At 32.6% G+C, this 20,086-nt stretch overlaps 1 protein-coding gene across 3 annotated transcripts in view; it reads right to left on the minus strand.

The window, feature by feature from the left end:
- The window catches only part of LOC118200972 (tyrosyl-DNA phosphodiesterase 2-like), a 54,083-nt gene that overhangs the window by 9,755 nt on the left and 24,242 nt on the right, over positions 1-20,086 (minus strand). For all 3 annotated transcript variants that reach the window (XM_085818376.1, XM_085818378.1, XM_085818377.1), the window contains one exon: positions 16,350-16,560. In XM_085818376.1, the coding sequence (XP_085674502.1) occupies positions 16,350-16,560 (211 nt within the window). The remainder of the gene's footprint in view (positions 1-16,349; positions 16,561-20,086) is intronic.

Raw genomic sequence — 20,086 nt, forward strand, 5'->3', positions numbered from 1 at the left:
TCTTTTCCAGTTTCTCTGTATGCTGATAATTTGACATGATACATTGATTGGCATAAATATCGTGGCTTTGATTCTTCTATTGAATTACACATTTATAATTATTGTTTTACCCCTGAAAGTATTAAATACTAGAAATGAATAACACAAAATACTGACAAATTTTTCTTTAGCATTTACTTAACTTCTGAGTACCAAAATAATCTAATTTTCTGTTGGCATGATGTAAACTGCAGGAAAATATTCATATTTTTGTCCCCAAAATGAAAAGATTCCATCACTTTTGGTCTACAATTTATGCGATTAAAACCCTAATAATCGAATGCATTACAGCCTTGGTATCTTTATGGCAAGGAATTCACATTCTGTGGGTTGCTTTTTTTCAACATTTTCATTAACATCAAAAGAAAAATGCCATGTCAGCAATTCTCATTTCAATTTCTGCCACAGGATTTTCAATACTTGGATCTCTGCATGGAATAAAATTACCATTTGCATGATTGAAAAACTCCATATCATATAATACAAAAAACTTAAATGCTTTTTTTTTTCAATCCACTTTAATTAAAGATTTGCAAATCTCCATTTTCATCTTTCTCTTCAACATCCTTTGCTAATCAGAATACCTAAACCAGTTTCAGATGGTTGACTCTGTAACGAGTCGCTAAAACTTTTCTAGTATTAACATTCCATCAAAAAGTGAGAAGTTTATCATTTTGGGGAAGTACAACAATCGTAATCGATATGTTTGTTGTACTTCTCCAAAATACTTAAAACCAGCTGCTTCCTATAATTAAACTCCAAATCCTTAACCTTCCTATCCTGGATTACAAAAATTTCAAAATTTCCATTGTAGCATCAACCTTGAATAGAGCTCTGCCTGACAGCCTAGTCAAGGAATTTGAATAAAATTGAAAAACCCATCGAGATTCTTTGGTTAAATGGTCACATGGTGTCCTAAGATGTGCTTACTTTATCCTCATCCTCCTAGATATTGGTTCCTACTCCGTTCTACCTGTCTTGCAGAGCCATCCTTCATCAGACATATAAATATGGTTCATTCATTGTATCAGGGTTTGACTGTAGTGTATTAAGCATATGTTAGTAGTATTTAAACAAGTTTTAATAATAATAACATACACCTAAACTTGCTCAAAGAATGCGGTTAATATGAGATCATAGTTGAAACAAAGATTTTTTAATTTTGATTTTCTTCAGTAAATTTAGGTTTTTTTATGCATTTAACAATGTGCAAATATTTCTGCTCATATGGAGTAAAACTTTCAACTCCTTTCAATATCAACTTTTATATGAAAGCTTGCCACACGTTCCAACTGCAAACATCTACACCAATTAGTGCTGATTTACACTATAAATTTCATAGAAAAATTGTTTTAAAAACATATAAAGAGACAAATTAAAATGAATATATTTTAATTAAAAAATATCTATTTGACATTTAAGAAAATTGCAATCTTCACATAATTTGGTTAATAAACATTTTGAAAAGCTATCCATACATAAATTTGTAATTCAAAGAAATTCACTAGTCTTTCAAGAGATCTCTCTCTTAAAATGAATTTTCTTCATTTTCCCATGCATAAATGTGAATATGAGAGAAGTCTCCTTAGAAAATCCTCTATGAAGACATCTACCCCCTAGCAGATAAATTCTGTATGCCTAACTTCTTAAAACACAGAGCTCTTTAAAGCAACATTACAATTTAAATACAGTGAATCCACCCATGAAAGTGACCAACATTTCACAGAATTTACAAGGTAACCAAAAATGTTCTTGTTTGTTTTGGACAGACAGAAAGAAAAACTCATAAAACAAATAATACTCATCGGCAAATAACCATCATAAAGTAATCACCATCGGCATCCAGTGCCTTTTGCCAACGAGTGGGTAGCTATGTGATACCATCGCGGTAAAACTCAGGAGTCTTGGTCACAAAGAAGTACATGAGGGCCTTTCCGAAGTCTGGTTGGTTGTTGATTTCCCACAAAGATGGCTGTCCAGGGAATGGAAAAGGTGATTGTTTGTTGGCATGAGGTCTGGGAAGCATGGTGGATGGAATAGTGTCTCCTAGGCAAGTCGCTGGATGGTGTTCCTGACCTCACGAGATACATGCGGCCTCATATAATTGTCATGGAAATGGAATACACCCTTACAATTGACCAATGCTGGCTCTTTATGCATCAGTGTCTGATGCACACATAACAACTTCTGCGAGTACATGCCTGCCGTGATGGTTTGGACCACTGGAAGGCGCTCATTAGTGCACCAATTGGTGACTAGTCCACCAGAAACAAAGCATGATCTTGTGTGGGTGGAGAAAAGGTCTCATTGTGCGAGGCACAGGGTCCTGTGGTGATAACCAATGTCTGGAATGCCTAGGTGTATCATACTGGACCAAACATCGTTGCTGAGTACTCAATCAAATATGGATGCATTGTGGTGCCGAGTAAGCAATGACGAACTACCGTAATTTTCGGAAGAAAGGCCGCATCAGCGTAAACGCCGCACTCAAGAAAAATGGCGGGAAAAAAATAAAATTACACAGAAACGCCGGAATAGATCAAATTGCGTGTGACATCGTCGTGGGCCATATAGATGCAAAATCTCAACCTATGTCCTGATATATGACATATCAGTTAAGAAAAATGCATGAAATGAAAACATAACTCAAAAATAAATTAAAGGTAAGAAATGTTGAAAATATATTTACGTTCATGAATATACTTATATTTAAAGTAAACTAAAGAAGTCCATATTTGTAATACTCAGACTATATTATAAAAAATGTTGCAACAACGAAATATTAAATTTGGATTACAAAAGGAAATATTAAATTTGGATTACAAAAGGAAATTTTAAATTTTACTTACAAAAGGAATTACAGCAAACTATACATCACATGAAGCCATCAAAATCTGATTCTTCACTATCTGAATTAAAAAGATTTAATAAATCCTGATCCAAGTCTTCCAGATAGTCACATTCATCCTCTTGGTTTACAGTCTCTTTATCTAAAGATATAATTTCAGCTTCTTTGAACCTTGCTATTATTGACGATGTTTTTACAGATTTCCACGCACTTCCTACACACTTTGCAACTTCTTCACAAGATGCTCTACGAATTTTACCACTTTTGGTATATGTATGCCAATCCTTCACTCATCCAACACTCCCATCGCTTTCGGACTTCAGCTTTGAAGGAATTATTACCTGACAAATCTAATGGTTGTAAGATTTTTGTCAAACCACCAGGAATTATTGCTACGGTCGTAGACAATTTTTAACATCTGGTTTTCACCGACTCAAGTAAATGAGCACGCACGGAATCCATTATCAATAACCCTTTTGGTTGGAAAAAAGATCCCTTATGATACTGCCAAACTTTTTGTAGCCACTCATGCATGACTGTTTCGCACATCCAGCCGCTCTCGTTTGCACATATAATTACGTCATTAGGAAAATCTTCCTTTGGAATAGTTTTCTGTTTAAAAATGATCATCGGCTTCAGCTTGTCACCGTTTGCGGCACAAGCTAACACACATGTAAATGACGTTCTTTCATGCCCCGTCGTAAGCACAGATACAGTTTTTGCACCAGTTCTATTAGCAGGAGAGTCGAGAGCTAACAGCGTTTCATCCATATTTATTATCTGTGACCGAAGAAGTTTTTCTTTTGTCAATAATATCTGTCACATATTTTAGAAAAGATGCCTTTTTATCCTGCCAGTCCACTGGTAATTGTTGCCCGACTGTTGTTCTAGTACACACAGAAATATTTTTTCTTTTCATAAATCTGCTACACCAGCAAGGCCCTCCTTTGAAATCATTTATGTTCATTTGCTTTGCTATAAATTTTGTTTGTAAGCGAATTTTTACAGTTGAAATTGGCATTCCTATTTTTTGTTGCTCCTTTATCCAGTTTGCAAGGTCGTCCTCTAGATTCGGCCACCTTACAGTTCCACTTCTTTTGGCTCGTTTCTGTTGTGGCATATTTTTAAGTTCTCCAATGTCGAATACATCTCTCATCCACTTCAAACTCTCAAACTGCTGCTCTATTTCCAATTTGTTCAGCACGTGAAATTACATTAAGCTTAAAACCAGCAGTATAGCTTCTATGCCGTTTAGGTACAATTTTCAAAAATTTTCCACTCCCTTCTTAGTTAAAAACTATCCAACAAGTACTTGTACCCAATCTGATGGGACTGTGTCTGGCAGAATGCCCAGAAAAATTCGTTATTGCGAGGCAGGTGGAGTCATGTTCGTCTTTGAAAAAAATTGCAGAAAAGGCAGGGGTGGGGAGAGGATGGGTCCTGGAAGATTCATCGAATGGCAGAGGAGAGAGACTATTCAAAATGATGAGAATGCTGATTTGAAAGGGGGGAAGAATGTTATTGTTCCGAGATCCTGTTTAGGGTGAATAAGGCATGTAGGTCCATTCAAGGGAAAGAATGTAAACAAAATAATGTTCGCAAAAAGCAACTGAGTGGTCTTTTGTGTGGGAACAGCAGCAGTCTATGTACAAAGACAAGGCCATCCAATGACAAAGTTATTCAAACTATGTACAATGACCATCATAGGAAATATTTTATTTTTAGTGCACCTAAATGCCGCATGGGTAGAAACGCTGTACCCGCTGAAAATTTAAGTTTTAAACACGTAAACGCCGCGGCGTTTCTTCCGGAAATTATGGTATCTATATAGATCTATCTATGCTAAATTATACCTCTAGAACAATTATTCCATAACTGAACCAAGACTATTAACCATAAATTTATCTACTGAACTAAATTATTTAATTTTCAATAAACAAATCAATCAAACATTTTTAATATTTATTTTTAAAAGTAAAATTATTTCTGGTAAAAATGTCAATCATTTCTGAACTTCAATTTTTATTTTTTTCCGAACGAAATATATGATACAGATTTAATTTTGAAGTTATGATATACTCTAAATTATTCATCAAGTTTTTAAGCTATTGACAGTAAGTTTTCTTCATTGCCAGTTTCTGAAGCTAGTACCATTAAAAAAAATCAATCTTAAAGTGGCATTAAGTTTCTACTTATGAAGTTTTGCAATAGGTTACATTTATTCTGGAATGGGGGGGGGAGCAATTAAAAATTAAAAAATGGAGTGACGGTACGATGTCATCTGTTACAACACTAATGTTGAAATAATTTTTGGTATTTTACAGCAGCTACCCTGAGGAATCACTAGGAATCTCAGTATCGATGATAGCGAGCTCATGTCTCGATTGATTGCTACATACAAGCAATTGAACAGATCTAGAAACAGGTGAATCTCCCAGTATAAATTTGTACTGGGTAGTCTGAAAATTCATGATACATTTTTGTTCTTTAAAGGTCTGTTCTTTAAAAAAAAAAAAAAAAAAAAAAAAAAAAGAGCAGTTGATAGTACATTGCCCATTTCATTCCATAAATGTTTTCTTTTACATTAATGAGCTTCGCTAATCATCATTCTCACAAAAGAACCTAGCATTATTTGGGGGAAAGGTGAACAAGCTGCTGATTTATGGCTTCATCTGAATTGAATGTTATACTATGAAAGAAATTTTGAAGAAAGCGAAGCAAGTGAAAATCTTAAGGCACAAGATTAAGCGAATATGATGCACATGGCAACACTTTTCATGCAAAATCCAACAATTTTTGTCAGGTGATCAAACTTGTACGTGGTTTTGCGTTATCAGGATGGAATGCAGTTCCTATATGATTAATGAGCTCTGGAAGTTTCTGGAAGATAGATTCCTTGAAACTGTCCAGTTGGTGACAGCAAACATTAGATATTATTTTTTGGCTAGTTGGTAGGAGCTTGGAATCAAGACCACACACAAGTTTTGTTCACCGACAAAAATTCTTGAAGTATGGATGAAAAGTGCTGCCACGTGTAACATACTCACATGACCTTGTGCTATCATATTTTCACTTGTTTCACTCTCTTCAAAATTTCCTTTGCGGTACACCATTCAAATCAAATGAGACTGTTCAATTTTTACTTACTGATAAACTTTATTGGTTCTTATTAACATCATTAGATGTAAAAAACACAACATCTTGGGGGTCATAATGCAAACTATAAGGAAATCAAACAAGCGGCTACATTCTATTGCATGCATCTTTCAACTGAAATATTATCCTATCATGTGATATGCAGCAAATGAAGATAGATTGCTATATTCAGTCTTCGGAGCTTTAAAACATAGAGACTGCGTTAATAGTGTATTTATGTTTTGTATTCCACTGTTAACAATTTATCAATTTACGAGGGCTATCCAGAAAGTAGATTACGTTTTGGAATAAAAAAATAAACAAAGTATAGGAAACAAATTTTATTATATACAGATGAAAGCCACACTCAAATACTACTTTTCTACATAGTCACCATACAAATTAAGGCATTTATCGTAGCGATGTACGAGCTTGGAAATTCCTTCGTCGAAAAATTCGGCTGCCTGCGCCTTCAACCACTTCGTTACCTCTTCTTGCAGCTGTGCGTCGTCATCAAAACGCTGCATAGCCAGCCACTTCTTCATTGCTGGGAATAGGTGGAAGTCGCTCGGTGCCAGGTCGGGACTGTACGGCGGATGAGGAAACAACTCCCACTTAAAAGATTCAAAAACTTTACGAGTGACATTTGCCGTGTGGGGCCGGGCGTTGTCGTGAATCAACAAGATCTTAGAGCTCAACATTCCTCTGCGCTTGTTTTGAATTGCTCTTCTGAGTTTTTGGAGAGTTTGGCAATACCTTTGAGAGTTTATTGTAGTGCCTCTTTCCAGGAAGTCCACCAAAATTACGAGTACACCTTTTCTGTCCCAAAAAACAGTCGCCATCATCTTCCTTGCCGACATTGTTTGCATGCATTTCTTGGGTTTTTGGGGAGAACTTGTGTGCCCCCACTGCATTGATTGCAATTTCGTTTCACAGTTCACATGTTTCACCCATGTTTCATCACCAGTAATGATGCGATCGAGTAAAGAGTCACCATCCTTATGGTAAGCGTCCAAAAAGTTCAACGCTGCAGCCATTCGCTGATTTTTGTGGTCCTCTGTCAAGATTTTTGGAATCCATCTTGCACAAAACTTGTGGTAACCAAGCTTTTCGCTGATGATTTCGTGCAACAAACTTCGCGAAATTTGTGGAAAACTCAAAGAAAGTTCCGTTACTGTGAAATTTCGATTTTCACGGACTTTAGCATCGACTTTTTCGAGAAGTTCGGCGGCCACTATGCTGGGTCTCCCACTTCGATCTTCGTCGTGAACATTGGTTCGGCCATTTTGAAATCTTATGACCCACTGACGCACTCCACCTTCAGTGATAATGTTGTCCCCATACACTTCACGAAGCTGCCGATAGATTTCTATCGGTTTACAGTTTTTTGCAGTCAGAAACCTTATTACTGAGCGCACCTCGCAGCTCGCGGGATTTTCAATTAACGCAGACATTTCAAACCGCCACAGTATCTGAACGGAGCACAGCACGAACCTCTCACTAGCACGGCTAGATGCAGACTGAGCTGCGCAACGCTCTGACCCCAAGATGGCCGCGCTAGCCCCGCCCCTAGCGGACACAGACGGAAACGTAATCTACTTCCTGGATGGCCCTCGTAAGTACCCACTTTATTTGGCCTTAAAAGATAGCTGTTAGTGTAATTTTTGTTTTAGAGCTGGTGACTTAAAAAAGGCACTCTAAAGCATTCTACTGCAAAACTTAACTCTTCTGCTACAAATAAAGATGCTAAATAATGAGAGTGAAATTAAACTGCCCTGCAATTATTGCTTTTACAGGTAATAAACCCAGAGCAGTTACTACAAAATTTAGGAAATTTGATGAAAATTAAAATTCTTTAATTAGATATCTTAGTTATTTGTGTTTAGGATTCAAGAGCAATAATGGTAATCTTCAGCATGTTCTATGTAGCAAAGTTCTCCCAAACACCTTTATGGCTTCAGCTAAAATTTGTCAATTGGAAACTATTCATGCCAAATTTAAAGAAAAAAAAAGTTATTTTAAAGTGACAAACTGTTAAAATAAAAATGGTTTATGGTTCAAACCACAAAGCCGGTGAATGAAAAAGCAGCTGAGGCTCATTACTCAGCTACTAGATGATCAACAAAGTGAAGCCTATGTGGAAATGGAATTGTGAAAAGTCTTATAAAACCTCCTGTTATGAAAATTGTAGTATGTTAGATGAAAAAACAGCAAATGAAATAGCTTAGATCCATGAATGACATGGTGGCTCAGCACATCAGAGATTCAACCACCAATATAAAGAATAAACTTACTTTTCTTCTGAAATCATGCAAATACTCATTACAAATGGATGAATCTACGAATATAGCTGGACTTGCAATATTAATTTTCATAGTCAAGTGTCAACACAAAATGCATTATTGAAGGATCTTCTGTTATGCAAATCTCTACCAACACTCGCTACTGGAGTGGATCTGGTCACCTAAATTCTTTTCTTAAAGATAATAAAATACCATGAGACAACTGCATTGATATCTGTACCAATGAAGCAAATTCATGAGAGGCATAATTAATGGGGCTGTATAGCCTGTTAAACTGTTAAAAATATAGCCCAGAACTGTTCTAGTAATCATTGCATAATCCATAGGTAGGCACTTGCTGCATTAAATTATCCCCCAGTTATAAGATTAGTCTTGATGGGGTTGTCAAAGCCATTAACTTAGTCATTAATGTCAGCTACCAAATGATTGCTTATTCAAAACAGTAAGTGAGGACATGGGAACTACACACATATGTGTTCTTTTATGTACTGAAGTCAGATGGTTATATCAAGGAAAGATACTGACCCCCCCTTTTTTTAGCTACGGGACACAATGAGTACTCTTTCTTCTTTTTGTTTTTAAGAACATAATTTTGAATAGAAAAGTTGCTTATTTCACAGAAATCAGCCACTTAAAATTGCCTTAACTTTCTAAAGCCGGCGGTATAGCAGTTGTACCAGGAAAATGACTTTAACACCGGCTGTGGTACAGCTATCGTATCAGCCATCCCCTCCCTATTTTAGAGAATTGCCTATGTGTAGATCTCTGGGTGGTCCATTGTCGCTCTCAGAATAGCCGCTGGCTATGCATCGTTTCCCTCTTCTTATAAGTTTGGCTACATTTTGGAAAAAACTGCAGGTTTCGTCTCACGCCAATATACTTGAAAATCAAATAGAAGTCACCTCTTTCTCAAATGTTAGAGCACTGTCTCAGAATTTTAGTACTAACTTTTGCTGGTACTTTAAAACATCAGCGATTTTGCATGCTGTTTAAGCTTACCAGATTTAATGCTTTTTAATCATAGCAAATACGATTAGATTAATATTTTAGATTTAATGCCCTTCTAGAAAATAGGTAAAACTGCTTTTGCCGTTTACTTCCTTTTTATACTTATGAATAATAAGATGTTATTTTAACCTCTTTTTTTTTTTTTTGGGGGGGGGTGCATAAAACCCTTAAGAACTGTTAACTCTTTCAAAGTGCTTCTATTATGTAGGCAATTTTGTTTGTTTTATCAGGAGATAAATAAAAGACAACTGCATGCATAATAGTTTTTGTGATTTTCATTCATTCAATGACTGCTTTGAATGATTTTCATTCATTGTAAATTAAATAAAACTAATTTATCTTTAGACACTCTTTTAGGTATTCAGTACCAAAAAGTATTTAAATATCATTAAAGCTCACATAACTTCTACTAAATTGAATCAAAACATCAGTTACTTTGCATAAAATTTCGGCCAGTTTTATTTGCTGAAATTTTTATACTTCTCAAGAGATAAAGGATATTCAGACATTAAGTTAATAAAAAATTTATCTTTAAAAAAGGAATGTTATTTTGTCTGTAATAAGGTGCAAGTCAACTTACTATTAAATGTATGAGAATTAGGATCGGATTACAGAAAAGCAGGTGTATGCTATCTGCTTAAGGGGATGAATGCTTTCGTGTAAAACTTTTTAAGAGAAAATTGCTCGCATTTACATTCCTGATGGAAAACTCCACATGCAATCAACCTGTTCTCTGGGTTTGATTGGATTAATTTTGTTCGCTTACTGAATTACATCAAAGCACACAACAATTACCTGTATAAAGGGAGGAATGCCTTCGCGGAGGGATTTCTAAGAGAAGCTGGCTTATATTTACATTACACAAAAAACATGAATTAAACCCTTTAGCTGGGATTAAAACTCGAGCGAACTACAAGTGTTCAGCCACCTTTACTGCTCTACTGAAGGGCCCGTAAAAAAACTTATAAAGAAAAAGTATTGAAATAACTGTTTTAATTTACTAACCTATATTTCTCAATTGACAGTACATAAATTAGGCATATGAGGGGGATTATTGTGAATAAGCTGTATTGCACTATTCTTCACTATTTCATATTACGATGGAATTATTGCATTTCAAAGTTATTTTTCATGAATTAAGTTTGCTCCATTCATCATTTTTTTATTTTTCAAAGAGAAAATTTCATACTTTAAATAAAAAATACACGAGAAGATACTTTATGCAAAATTTGGCATAAACAGTTTTCTTAATTTTGCTTTGAAAATATTCCAGGGCAATCGCTTTCATTATTGGAAGAAATATGAAAAACAGATTTAATACATTGTAAGAGTCAACACCCAGTATGATCTTATTCTTTTGAAAACGTGAAAGATTACTCTTTCTAAAATAAAGAAGAAAATATATTATGTGCAAATAGACTATTCGTTGAAAATGAAATAGACTTCAACCTTTGGATATAACTATGATTTTAGATCAAATTTCTGCCTATGAAAGGAAATTGACGTATAATTCTTCATAAACATTTAAAACTGTACTGAAAAATACTTTTGATGATTGCATGTAAAGGTCACAAATTTTTTTTCTCTGCTAACATAAACAAAAGCCAATTTTACAAAGAAAAATTCTCTTTAAAGATATACCTCCCTTGCCTGATAGTCCAATGTAATATTTGTTAAAAGTTAAATGATGAAACGCAACCAATGTATCTCTAATTTTCTTTTTTATATTATAATAACAAAATTATCGAAAAAAAGCAGATTTAAAGCTCTGCTGTTGTTATGTAAAGCTTTATTCTTGCTGTAAGTTCATCTCAAAATCTAGTTGTATAGAATCTCATTCTAATCATCCAATAGTAATAAATATTATTAATGAATTTATCATTAACATTTCATTAAATTAGTCATTACCATTATTTTGTTAATGAAATTATGTTATTAAAAATCTCATTCCATCTTGCAGACTTACACAGCTAGTTCGTATTTATTATATTTTGTAAAATTTTGTTTTTGTTTTCTAATTTCTAATACAAAAATGTGCAAATATAAATGAAGTGTGAAAACAAAGTTATAAAATTCACAAATTATTACTGAGATCGATCAGAAATAGTAAATGAAGTATAAACATTGTATACGTTTTGTTCTAAATAGACCTTCATTTAGATGAAAGCAAAATAAGTATTAAAAAAAAAAAAAAAAAAACCAAACCCACAAATCTAGCAACCCATTACTTTGGAATTGCGTCCAACAAACATGTAAATTTTACTGCATCCATGGAGGGGACTAACGACTTTTCTCATTAGGAAAATGTCAAAGAGGGGGCAAAAGTGTTTTGAACCGCACCGGTCTGAAGGCTATATTATGAGAATTTCGGCCCGGTTTTAGAAGGTCAAGTGACATTTTTACAAAAATCAATGAATTAAATTTAACCCTTCATAAATAAATATATTTAATGGTCACCAGGGTTCGTACACAATTCTGCACACTGAAATTAAGTACTTTTAAGGACCCTTAATGTAAAAAATTAAGGATTTATGAGCAAATGTGAAATGAATAAATTCAATTAAAGATATTATGTATGCCTGAATTTCACTTACCATTCTGAAAGTAAAATAGATCCCTAAGAAGTGGGCATTATTACTAAACATGAACTAATGAACATAATTATAATTAAGTTTGAAAATAAAATAAACTTTATGCAATTTATCAAGTAGCATTAAGTATTTTACACTTATAATAGTTGGTCATATTTGAAAGAAGATAAGTGGCATTTACGTTTTACTAACAGTTAGCTTTATGTTGATTTTTTTTTTTATGTCTCATTTTGTCACATACTTGGTCAGTGTAGTGGTTTAGTAAATAAGTAGGTAGATTTTATGCCAAACTGCATAGGTTAAAATGAGAAGTAAGACCATAAACAGCATGATTCATAACAAAAGACTGAATGTTGTCACCGCTGCTGCTTGTCTAGAGAGAGAACTGCTGATTAGAACAAACCTGAAATGCCTGATATAGGCAAGCGTTGAAAGTTAGTTTGATGCAGTTAGTGTCATAGCTTTGTGTACAGTTTCATGGGTTGTAAACCAGTTAAGTCTCAGTAGATGCATAGAATATGTTTTACTTGAATTTTTACATTTTTATATTTTATCTTGTGAACACAGTGAGTATTAATGAAAGGCAATAACTCACTTTAATATGTAAAGATAATTTTTAAGGGTAAGCAGTTAGTTATAAATAATTAAATTAGGTAGTTTGAAACCTTAGTCATTGTGGATTTACATGACCACTATTAAATTTTATTTTTTAACAATATTTGTTAAAAAAGCCCTATTAAAATCAAAATCTAATAAAATTTCACAGTTTAAAATACATGTACATGACACAGATTCTTAAACAATATTAAGATAATTAAACATTAATTAAGACATTAAGATAACAACAACAGTCAACAAAATATTTATCAGTCATTTTAATTTGAAGCCTTCCCAGACATTTTGGCTAGTTTATATTGATTTCCTTCTCTTTTAACGATCTTTTCTAACAATTAGGGATTTGTCTGAATACGCAAACCAATGCTCTCGCTATTTTCTGCGTGCTTTATCTCCTAACTTGTCAACCTCTCCACAATGTACCTATGAGGGTTTAATTGATCAGGTAAAAGTTAAATAGTCCAAAACCCCGACAGATGTGAAGCATATTATCACTATGTCTGAAATTAACTGCAATATGAGACAAAGGTTTAAAAAAGCCTTTTATTTAAAAAGAACTTAGAACATAAAGGCATGCTCTGATGCTAACAAAATCAATTACAGCTCACGGTCATGTAATTAAACATGAACAGTCAAATTCAAATAATGTGGATTAGTGGTCAAAGATTATACAATTTATTTTTAATTTAATCTGGCTCAATAACTCTTTCATATGAGGAAATAGAAATGGAAAATTATAGTAAAGGTTGAAATCATAAACAATTGGGAAATTTACGTAATAATAACTGCACATATCTTTGAAGAATAATTTTCTGTATGTACTCAATTTGGATTTAATTAAGAATTTCTGTTATTCTAAAAAGAAAAAGCGGCTAATTTTATATCTTTAGTAATATGAACATTCAGAAGAAATACGAAATGCATACGGTAAAGGCCGGCTGCAGAGCTGCTGTGGCAGAATTTTTAGAATTTAGTGACACACCGAACAACAAAGTCTAGAAATGTCAAAACTTTTAAAATTTAGAGCAAGCATTTGAAGCACAATTTAGAAAGGCAATAGGCAGCAAAATTTAGGATCCACAGAGATTGCTTCAGGTGCGAAAATGCCTAGTGCCAGCTTTCTGTATGATGCATTAAGACATCTTAGGTGAATCTTTTAAGGTGTTAAGTTTTCAATTTCTTTATTAATAAAAAAATTCCTTTCTATAATGCCTGCCCATTTGATAAGATTAGAAGCATTTTTAATATCTTCCATGCTTGTGTCTAGTGAAAATTACAGAAAATAAAGAGAAGATAAACATGTTAAGATTCTAGTATCAGAAGTAAAACATTCAAATATTATGTTTTCATTGTTCTTCCAGATGTTTTCCAAAAAGTAAGAAATTCATTGCAAACATTCTGCAAAATGCATCCATTACATGCTGATACCATGGAGACGTTTTTCATTTTGTCATATATTTCTCAAATCTTCTAGAATCGTCGGTCTATAAATCTTGGCTTCAAATCCTTCTAAACTTTCCAAGCTGCAATGTCTAAAAATACTAAAGAAAAATTATCCCTACCATTTCTGTAACAGCAAAAGCCAGAAATGTTTTCGGAAAAAAAGGGAGGTACAAACGTGTAAAATTAATTTTATAGAGAAAACTGATTCATATTCTGAAAATTTTGAATATTCTGAGACAATTACATGGAAAAAAAACTCTTACTGTGAAAAAATTTAAAAAAAGACATTTTATTTTGCTTTTGCTAAGAGCTGTTTCGTAAATTGTGCTTTATAGCATCATAGCTTGTTTATTTTTCAGATTCAAAATATTGTATAATAAGTTGCCAAAATGAAACATTATAATATGTCAGCAAAAAATAAAAATGTTTTATTTTAATGTTATTTTTTAAATATAATTTCAATATATTATTACCATTATTTTAATGAAATTTATCAATGTTACGATGTTTTAAAAAAAAATCGTCGAAAAATTCTCAGATCTTGGAATTAAAACATTTCTATAGAAACTAATTTTAAAATTGCCAAAATGTTGAAAAGTCGCCAAATTTAAAACCATTTAATAAAAGAATTCACTTTCCCAAAAGCGAAAAGTTGTTTAAGAGCTCTTTGCCAGAAAAAATGAATTTCGAAATGCTTATGTTTAACTTCTTGCTTAGAAACTCGAGTATCTGATCATTTGTATTAGAAATAGAAACAAATTATAACTCATGTACCCATTAAAAAGATAAACATATATGCGGCAGTGAATCGCCAAAAATATTCCTCAAAATGCTAATTCACACTCAAAATGAGTCGTAAAAACAAACAGAAATTTCAGATGATTAAAATTAAGGACATTCTGCTGATTTTGGCCAAAATTAAGGACTTTTAAGGACCAAAAATTGATTCCAAAAAATCTAAGGACTCTTAAGGACCGTAGGAACCCTATTCACAAAAAAATTTCAGGAAAAGATTGGACAATTTGTGTACACTCCAGTGACTTTGATTACTTCCCAACAATAAAAGGCTTTTCATTCAAAAGAAGGAGTTGAAACAAGGGACACACTTATCGAAGAAATTATTCAGCATCTGAAAGGTTTAAGTGAAGTTTTTAATTAATATTTTCCAAACGAATAATGGCCCACCAGTGGCCGAGCGATAAAATTCACTGAACACTGGTACTTTGGTCCAGAGTTGAAATCATGATGAATAGGCTGGTTGCATGGGCACCTTCGTGGTTTTGCTTCGTTAGTAATGTATATACGAACCAGTTTCCCTTGCAAAGTCCTCCACAAAGGCAGCCTTCTTTGCCAAAATCAAATAAACCAAACCAACCAAAGGAATAACAAGATGAATTGCAGGTGACAAACCCATTTATTGTCAATGCATGACCTTCGACCATGTCAGTAGCAGAATACAAAAATTTTATTGACATGACATGCAAGAAAAATTTAAATTAATGCCATTAGTGGAATTCTGGTGCAGTTTAAAAGATGAATATCCTCAGCTGTCACAAAAGGTCATGTTGACATTTTTACCATTTGCAACTACAAGATGTGTGGTGTAGGATTTTCAGCTTTTTTGAATGTGTTACTTTAAGAACTTTTAGATTAGTTTTGAAATTACTTTTTGAAGCAATCTTTATTGGATGAATATTTTAATAAATAATAACTGTTTTTGAAATAATTAAACAAGGTTTCTACATACTTTTCCCCTTCATATATAAAATCTATTTCCAGTATTTTAAAGTTTTATTCGCTTACAATGCTTCAGGACATTAAGTAGCAGATATTTATAATCTATAATTAAATTAACATAACACGATTGATATATCTCACTTCTATTTCAGCATTTTTTTAACAAACTCCAAGTGTCTTAAATAGGGTAAATCCATTACGTGAATCAATAATCACCATCAACAACAGACATCTTCTATAACTATTTGGGATCATGACTGATTGTCTTAGAATTCACTATATTTTACTCTAAGAAAATAAACCACATGTCAAATAACAGTAGCGAATAAACAGCCACATGCCAAGGGGTGTAATAATCGACTATTGATATTTCTTAAATTAACTTCAAACATTCAGTATTTAAGTTTTTAAGATATTACCAACAATGAAGATATAAAATTTCTAATTAACATTTCCAAAATGTAATGTTCCACTTAGCAAGAGAAAAATACACTGAAGAATAATTCAAAAGCAAAGTGAAAATGAATTACTATCACTTGTATATAAACCTTTAAAAAAGGGGGGGCACGGTTATTTTTGAATGACATAATTAACTTTAATAAAAACATATACAAAGCTCAAATTACTTACTTTTACTTGCAAAGCATTTCTCATCATTCTCGTATTAGGAAAATCTATTACATCATATTCAGAATATGATACTGTAGACTTTTTTAAAAGAGTTCCCACAAAATAACCAACTTCATTTCCAAACAAACAATGATAATTAGTCAGATGAGTTAAAAAGTACGCTGCTGATTCAGGAACAACTTCTTGTAAGAACACAATATCAGCCTGCTCACTGAAAAGAAAAGTGCAAATATTATGAATAACCACTAGCATGTCAGAAAAAATTCCTTTATGCTGCTATAAATCATCTTAAAACAAATATGTGTCATTCTATAAATCTTTTTGGGAGAAATATGATTAACACAAATTTTAAGCCACTTTGAAGAGCAACGGCATATTTGAAATCTAAATCTATAGGTAGCATGTGCTAAATTGGAAGAGTCAAAACGACTTTAAACCCCCAACATGTAAAAGAACTTTAAAAAAAAAAAAAAAAAAATCTCATGTGTACACCACATGACTTCTTTGTACAGAATATTAAATTATACGCATTTTTCTTGCATTTAATTTAAATTTATTGCATTGAATTAAATCTACTTGGTCGATAGCGCATAAACCACAATAGAATAAATGCATTCTTTAAAACTCCTTTTGTTTACCATAGCGACACTCTGGTGCTAGGTTTACTTAACAGTATTATATTTCGTTCATATTATAACTCAGAATGCACAAAATTTATATCATTTAAAGAATTATCTAATCGTTGCCACATGTTCTATTCAAATACTATAATACAGCTAGAACTATGTATAAAAGAAATTAAGCAAACAAAACAAAAAAGAAACAGTTTTTCACAGACAATTGAGTATTTCTCATTCAATTAAATCAGTTTTCACTTCGTGACAAGGCAAAAATACATAAAAACTCAAAATATCTGTATTAAAAATTACGAAGTAAATCTTAAACGCTTATTTCCTCGAAAAAATTCCAAAAAGGATTAAGCACGATTTAAATAATAAATGAAGGCGTTATCTTTGTTGTTGCGAAGCTAAGTTTCTCTAGATTGGCAACAAATCCGCTACTCAGCTGTTTCAAATGTAAACAAGAGCAATGGCCACCATCAAATTAGGCTTAGCGGCACTTAAAATTGTTGATAATTCTAAAAATATTGCATACAGATTTACTAAAGGCATAAAACCCTTAACCGAAAGATAAAAACAACATATTCAATCATTTTTAAAGCAAAAAATGTACAATTTACAAACATATAAGAGTAAAGAAACTGAGATCACTGAGCCGGGTATTTATAAATATATTTATATACGTTTGGCACGGCCGATTGAAACCAAAATACGAGGTGCACATCTACATGTTATAGTAGTCTTATATACCAAATTTCAACGTTCTGTGGTGACTCATTTTTGAGTTAATGCGAGATACGTACGTACATACTTCATACAAATGCCACGAAAAATCCTCTTCAGAATTCATTTTAAAGCAGTTTTTTTGGAGGAAAAGAGACTTTTATTTTGTCCTTACGTACAGATATCACACAAAAACATCGTTAAATTGCATTCGAAAGCGGTCAAAGTGGATATTTTCGTTGAAATATGCTGCCTGGAGCTTTTCGCGATTACAATACTTCCTTTTTACTTCGTACAAGGAAGTAAAAAGGATGCTTTATATATAAGCAATCCTTTTACTACAGAATACTAAAATATAAAGTTGTCAATTATAGTAACATTACTACAGCAGTAGGTGCCAATTATCTGTAATTATTCTGTGTGCATCTGTTAGGTTTATGCATTGTGTACAGTACACAGAATTTAATGCCCAACTACAAAATTTCTGAAAATACTGTCAGGTTTTTCAAAAAGATTTGTTTTCAACCCTTCACAATTCAAATTTAGAATATTTTGAAAAGCTGAAATGATTCTTTTACAGATTTTTCATACATATTCTCATTTAAATAATTAACTCATTGTGACAACAACCTATCTAATGGTGCAACAATTTCACTTTTTGAACAACTGGACAGACCAGAGAATCCTCCAAATCTCAAACTTAATGGTACTTCCTTATTAAAGGTGCCACTGAAATTAATAGTAAAACTCGACAGACTTAATTGCCTAATTTATAACATGAAGATTTTAAATATCACCAAAGACCTATGCAATGGCTGCTTTAATAAATAAGTATCATTAACATTTATTATTCCTTTTTAAGGAATTTTGCTACAATTGATTATTTTAAAAAATAATTGTATCTGGATAAGTTTTAAATTTCCACAATGAAAAATTTAGATTTTACATAGTTTAAATTATTTAAAGATTATGAAACCTACCCTTCACTCAATTTTAAAACAAGAAAATTAATACTTGTTAGTTTTTACCACTGACCAAAGTGTCATGGAAAAAATGCCACCAAATTAAATGTTATCCCCCCCTGTCCAAAAAAGAGCTTTTAAGAAATAGAATTTTAATGGAAATGTAAGAAATAAAGAATTTTACTTCCAAAAATACAAATTTCTACTTAGAAAAAAAGGGGAAAAAGAAATTCTGAAATGTTTCAGATTTTAAATTACGTCCAAAAGGGTGTTTTTTTAACATCTTGTGTGTTGCATCTATTTATTAAATATCACGTTCTTCACATTTCAACCATAAAATTCAGTTCCAACAGCAATATCTAAAAATAGTTTTAAAATGAGCATATCTTTACAATTTCTGATACAAAGACCCATGCGCTGGAGATAAAAATGTTTTTTCTGTACAACATTGCCATTGCTCGCTTTGAAATCCTTAAGTTTGTTAGTCAAAATTCGTTAAAGTTTTACAAAATAGGAAATCGATAATTAAACAAATTCCAAATTTCAAATTTAGTCTTCCACATGCCCATATTTGTAGGAGGATTACGTCATTCAAAATTCGATGGCTCTATGTACCCTTGTTTTATCACAATGCGAGAAATATACATATATGTATGCAGATTTTTCCTTTCTGTAAAGGCCCTTATTTTCGCATGCCGCAATTTTCGTGAAAATGAATATATCAGTGATTTCGCGAGCTGAAAATTTCGCGAATTTTATAAGAACAGAACCAAAAGTTGAAAAATTTCAAAAGTACCTAAGTAAAGTTGAAAAAGTTGAAAAATTACAAAAGCATAAAGCATTTTAAGAAACTTCCTTTTGTCTGAAAAGTTCGTCCCCTGCTGGTTCCCGTCTAAATGGCGAGTTCAAGTGTTTGCTCAAGAATGATTTTGTTGAGTGGTATTCTAATGAGCTTCAGTTTCTAGAGAAAAAAGAATCTGTGGACTTGCGAATATCATGACTAAAACCAATTCACGCTCCTTGGCTTGTGCGTGTATTTAACGGTATTGAAGCCAAACATGAGATAATTTTGAATGGCTTCAAAGAAGCTGGTATAAATAGTATTCTAAGAGAATGAGCTGCCTTGTATTAATTTTATTGTTTTATATTCGAGAAATATAGTTGTATATTATTCAAAAAATAGTTATAAGAAAGAAAGTTGTCAAGAAAAAGCTTGTAACTGTGCAATAAATCATTAAATTTTGGGTGAGTGAAAAATTTCTGATTTTGTACTATTATTTGAGGCGGGGAAAAAAAAAAGTATTTCGCAAAGCTTAAATTTTCGCGATTATGAAGGGCTCACGAAAACCACGAAAATTAAAGCCTTGCAAAAATAAGAGCCTTTACAGTATTTAATTTCCTTAAATATAACACAGGGCAATAATACTTTGTG

This window comes from Stegodyphus dumicola, chromosome 6, assembly GCF_044657685.1.
Source record: "Stegodyphus dumicola isolate Sdum_Otavi_A_Nest chromosome 6, ASM4465768v1".
Classification (NCBI taxonomy): Eukaryota; Metazoa; Arthropoda; class Arachnida; order Araneae; family Eresidae; genus Stegodyphus; species Stegodyphus dumicola.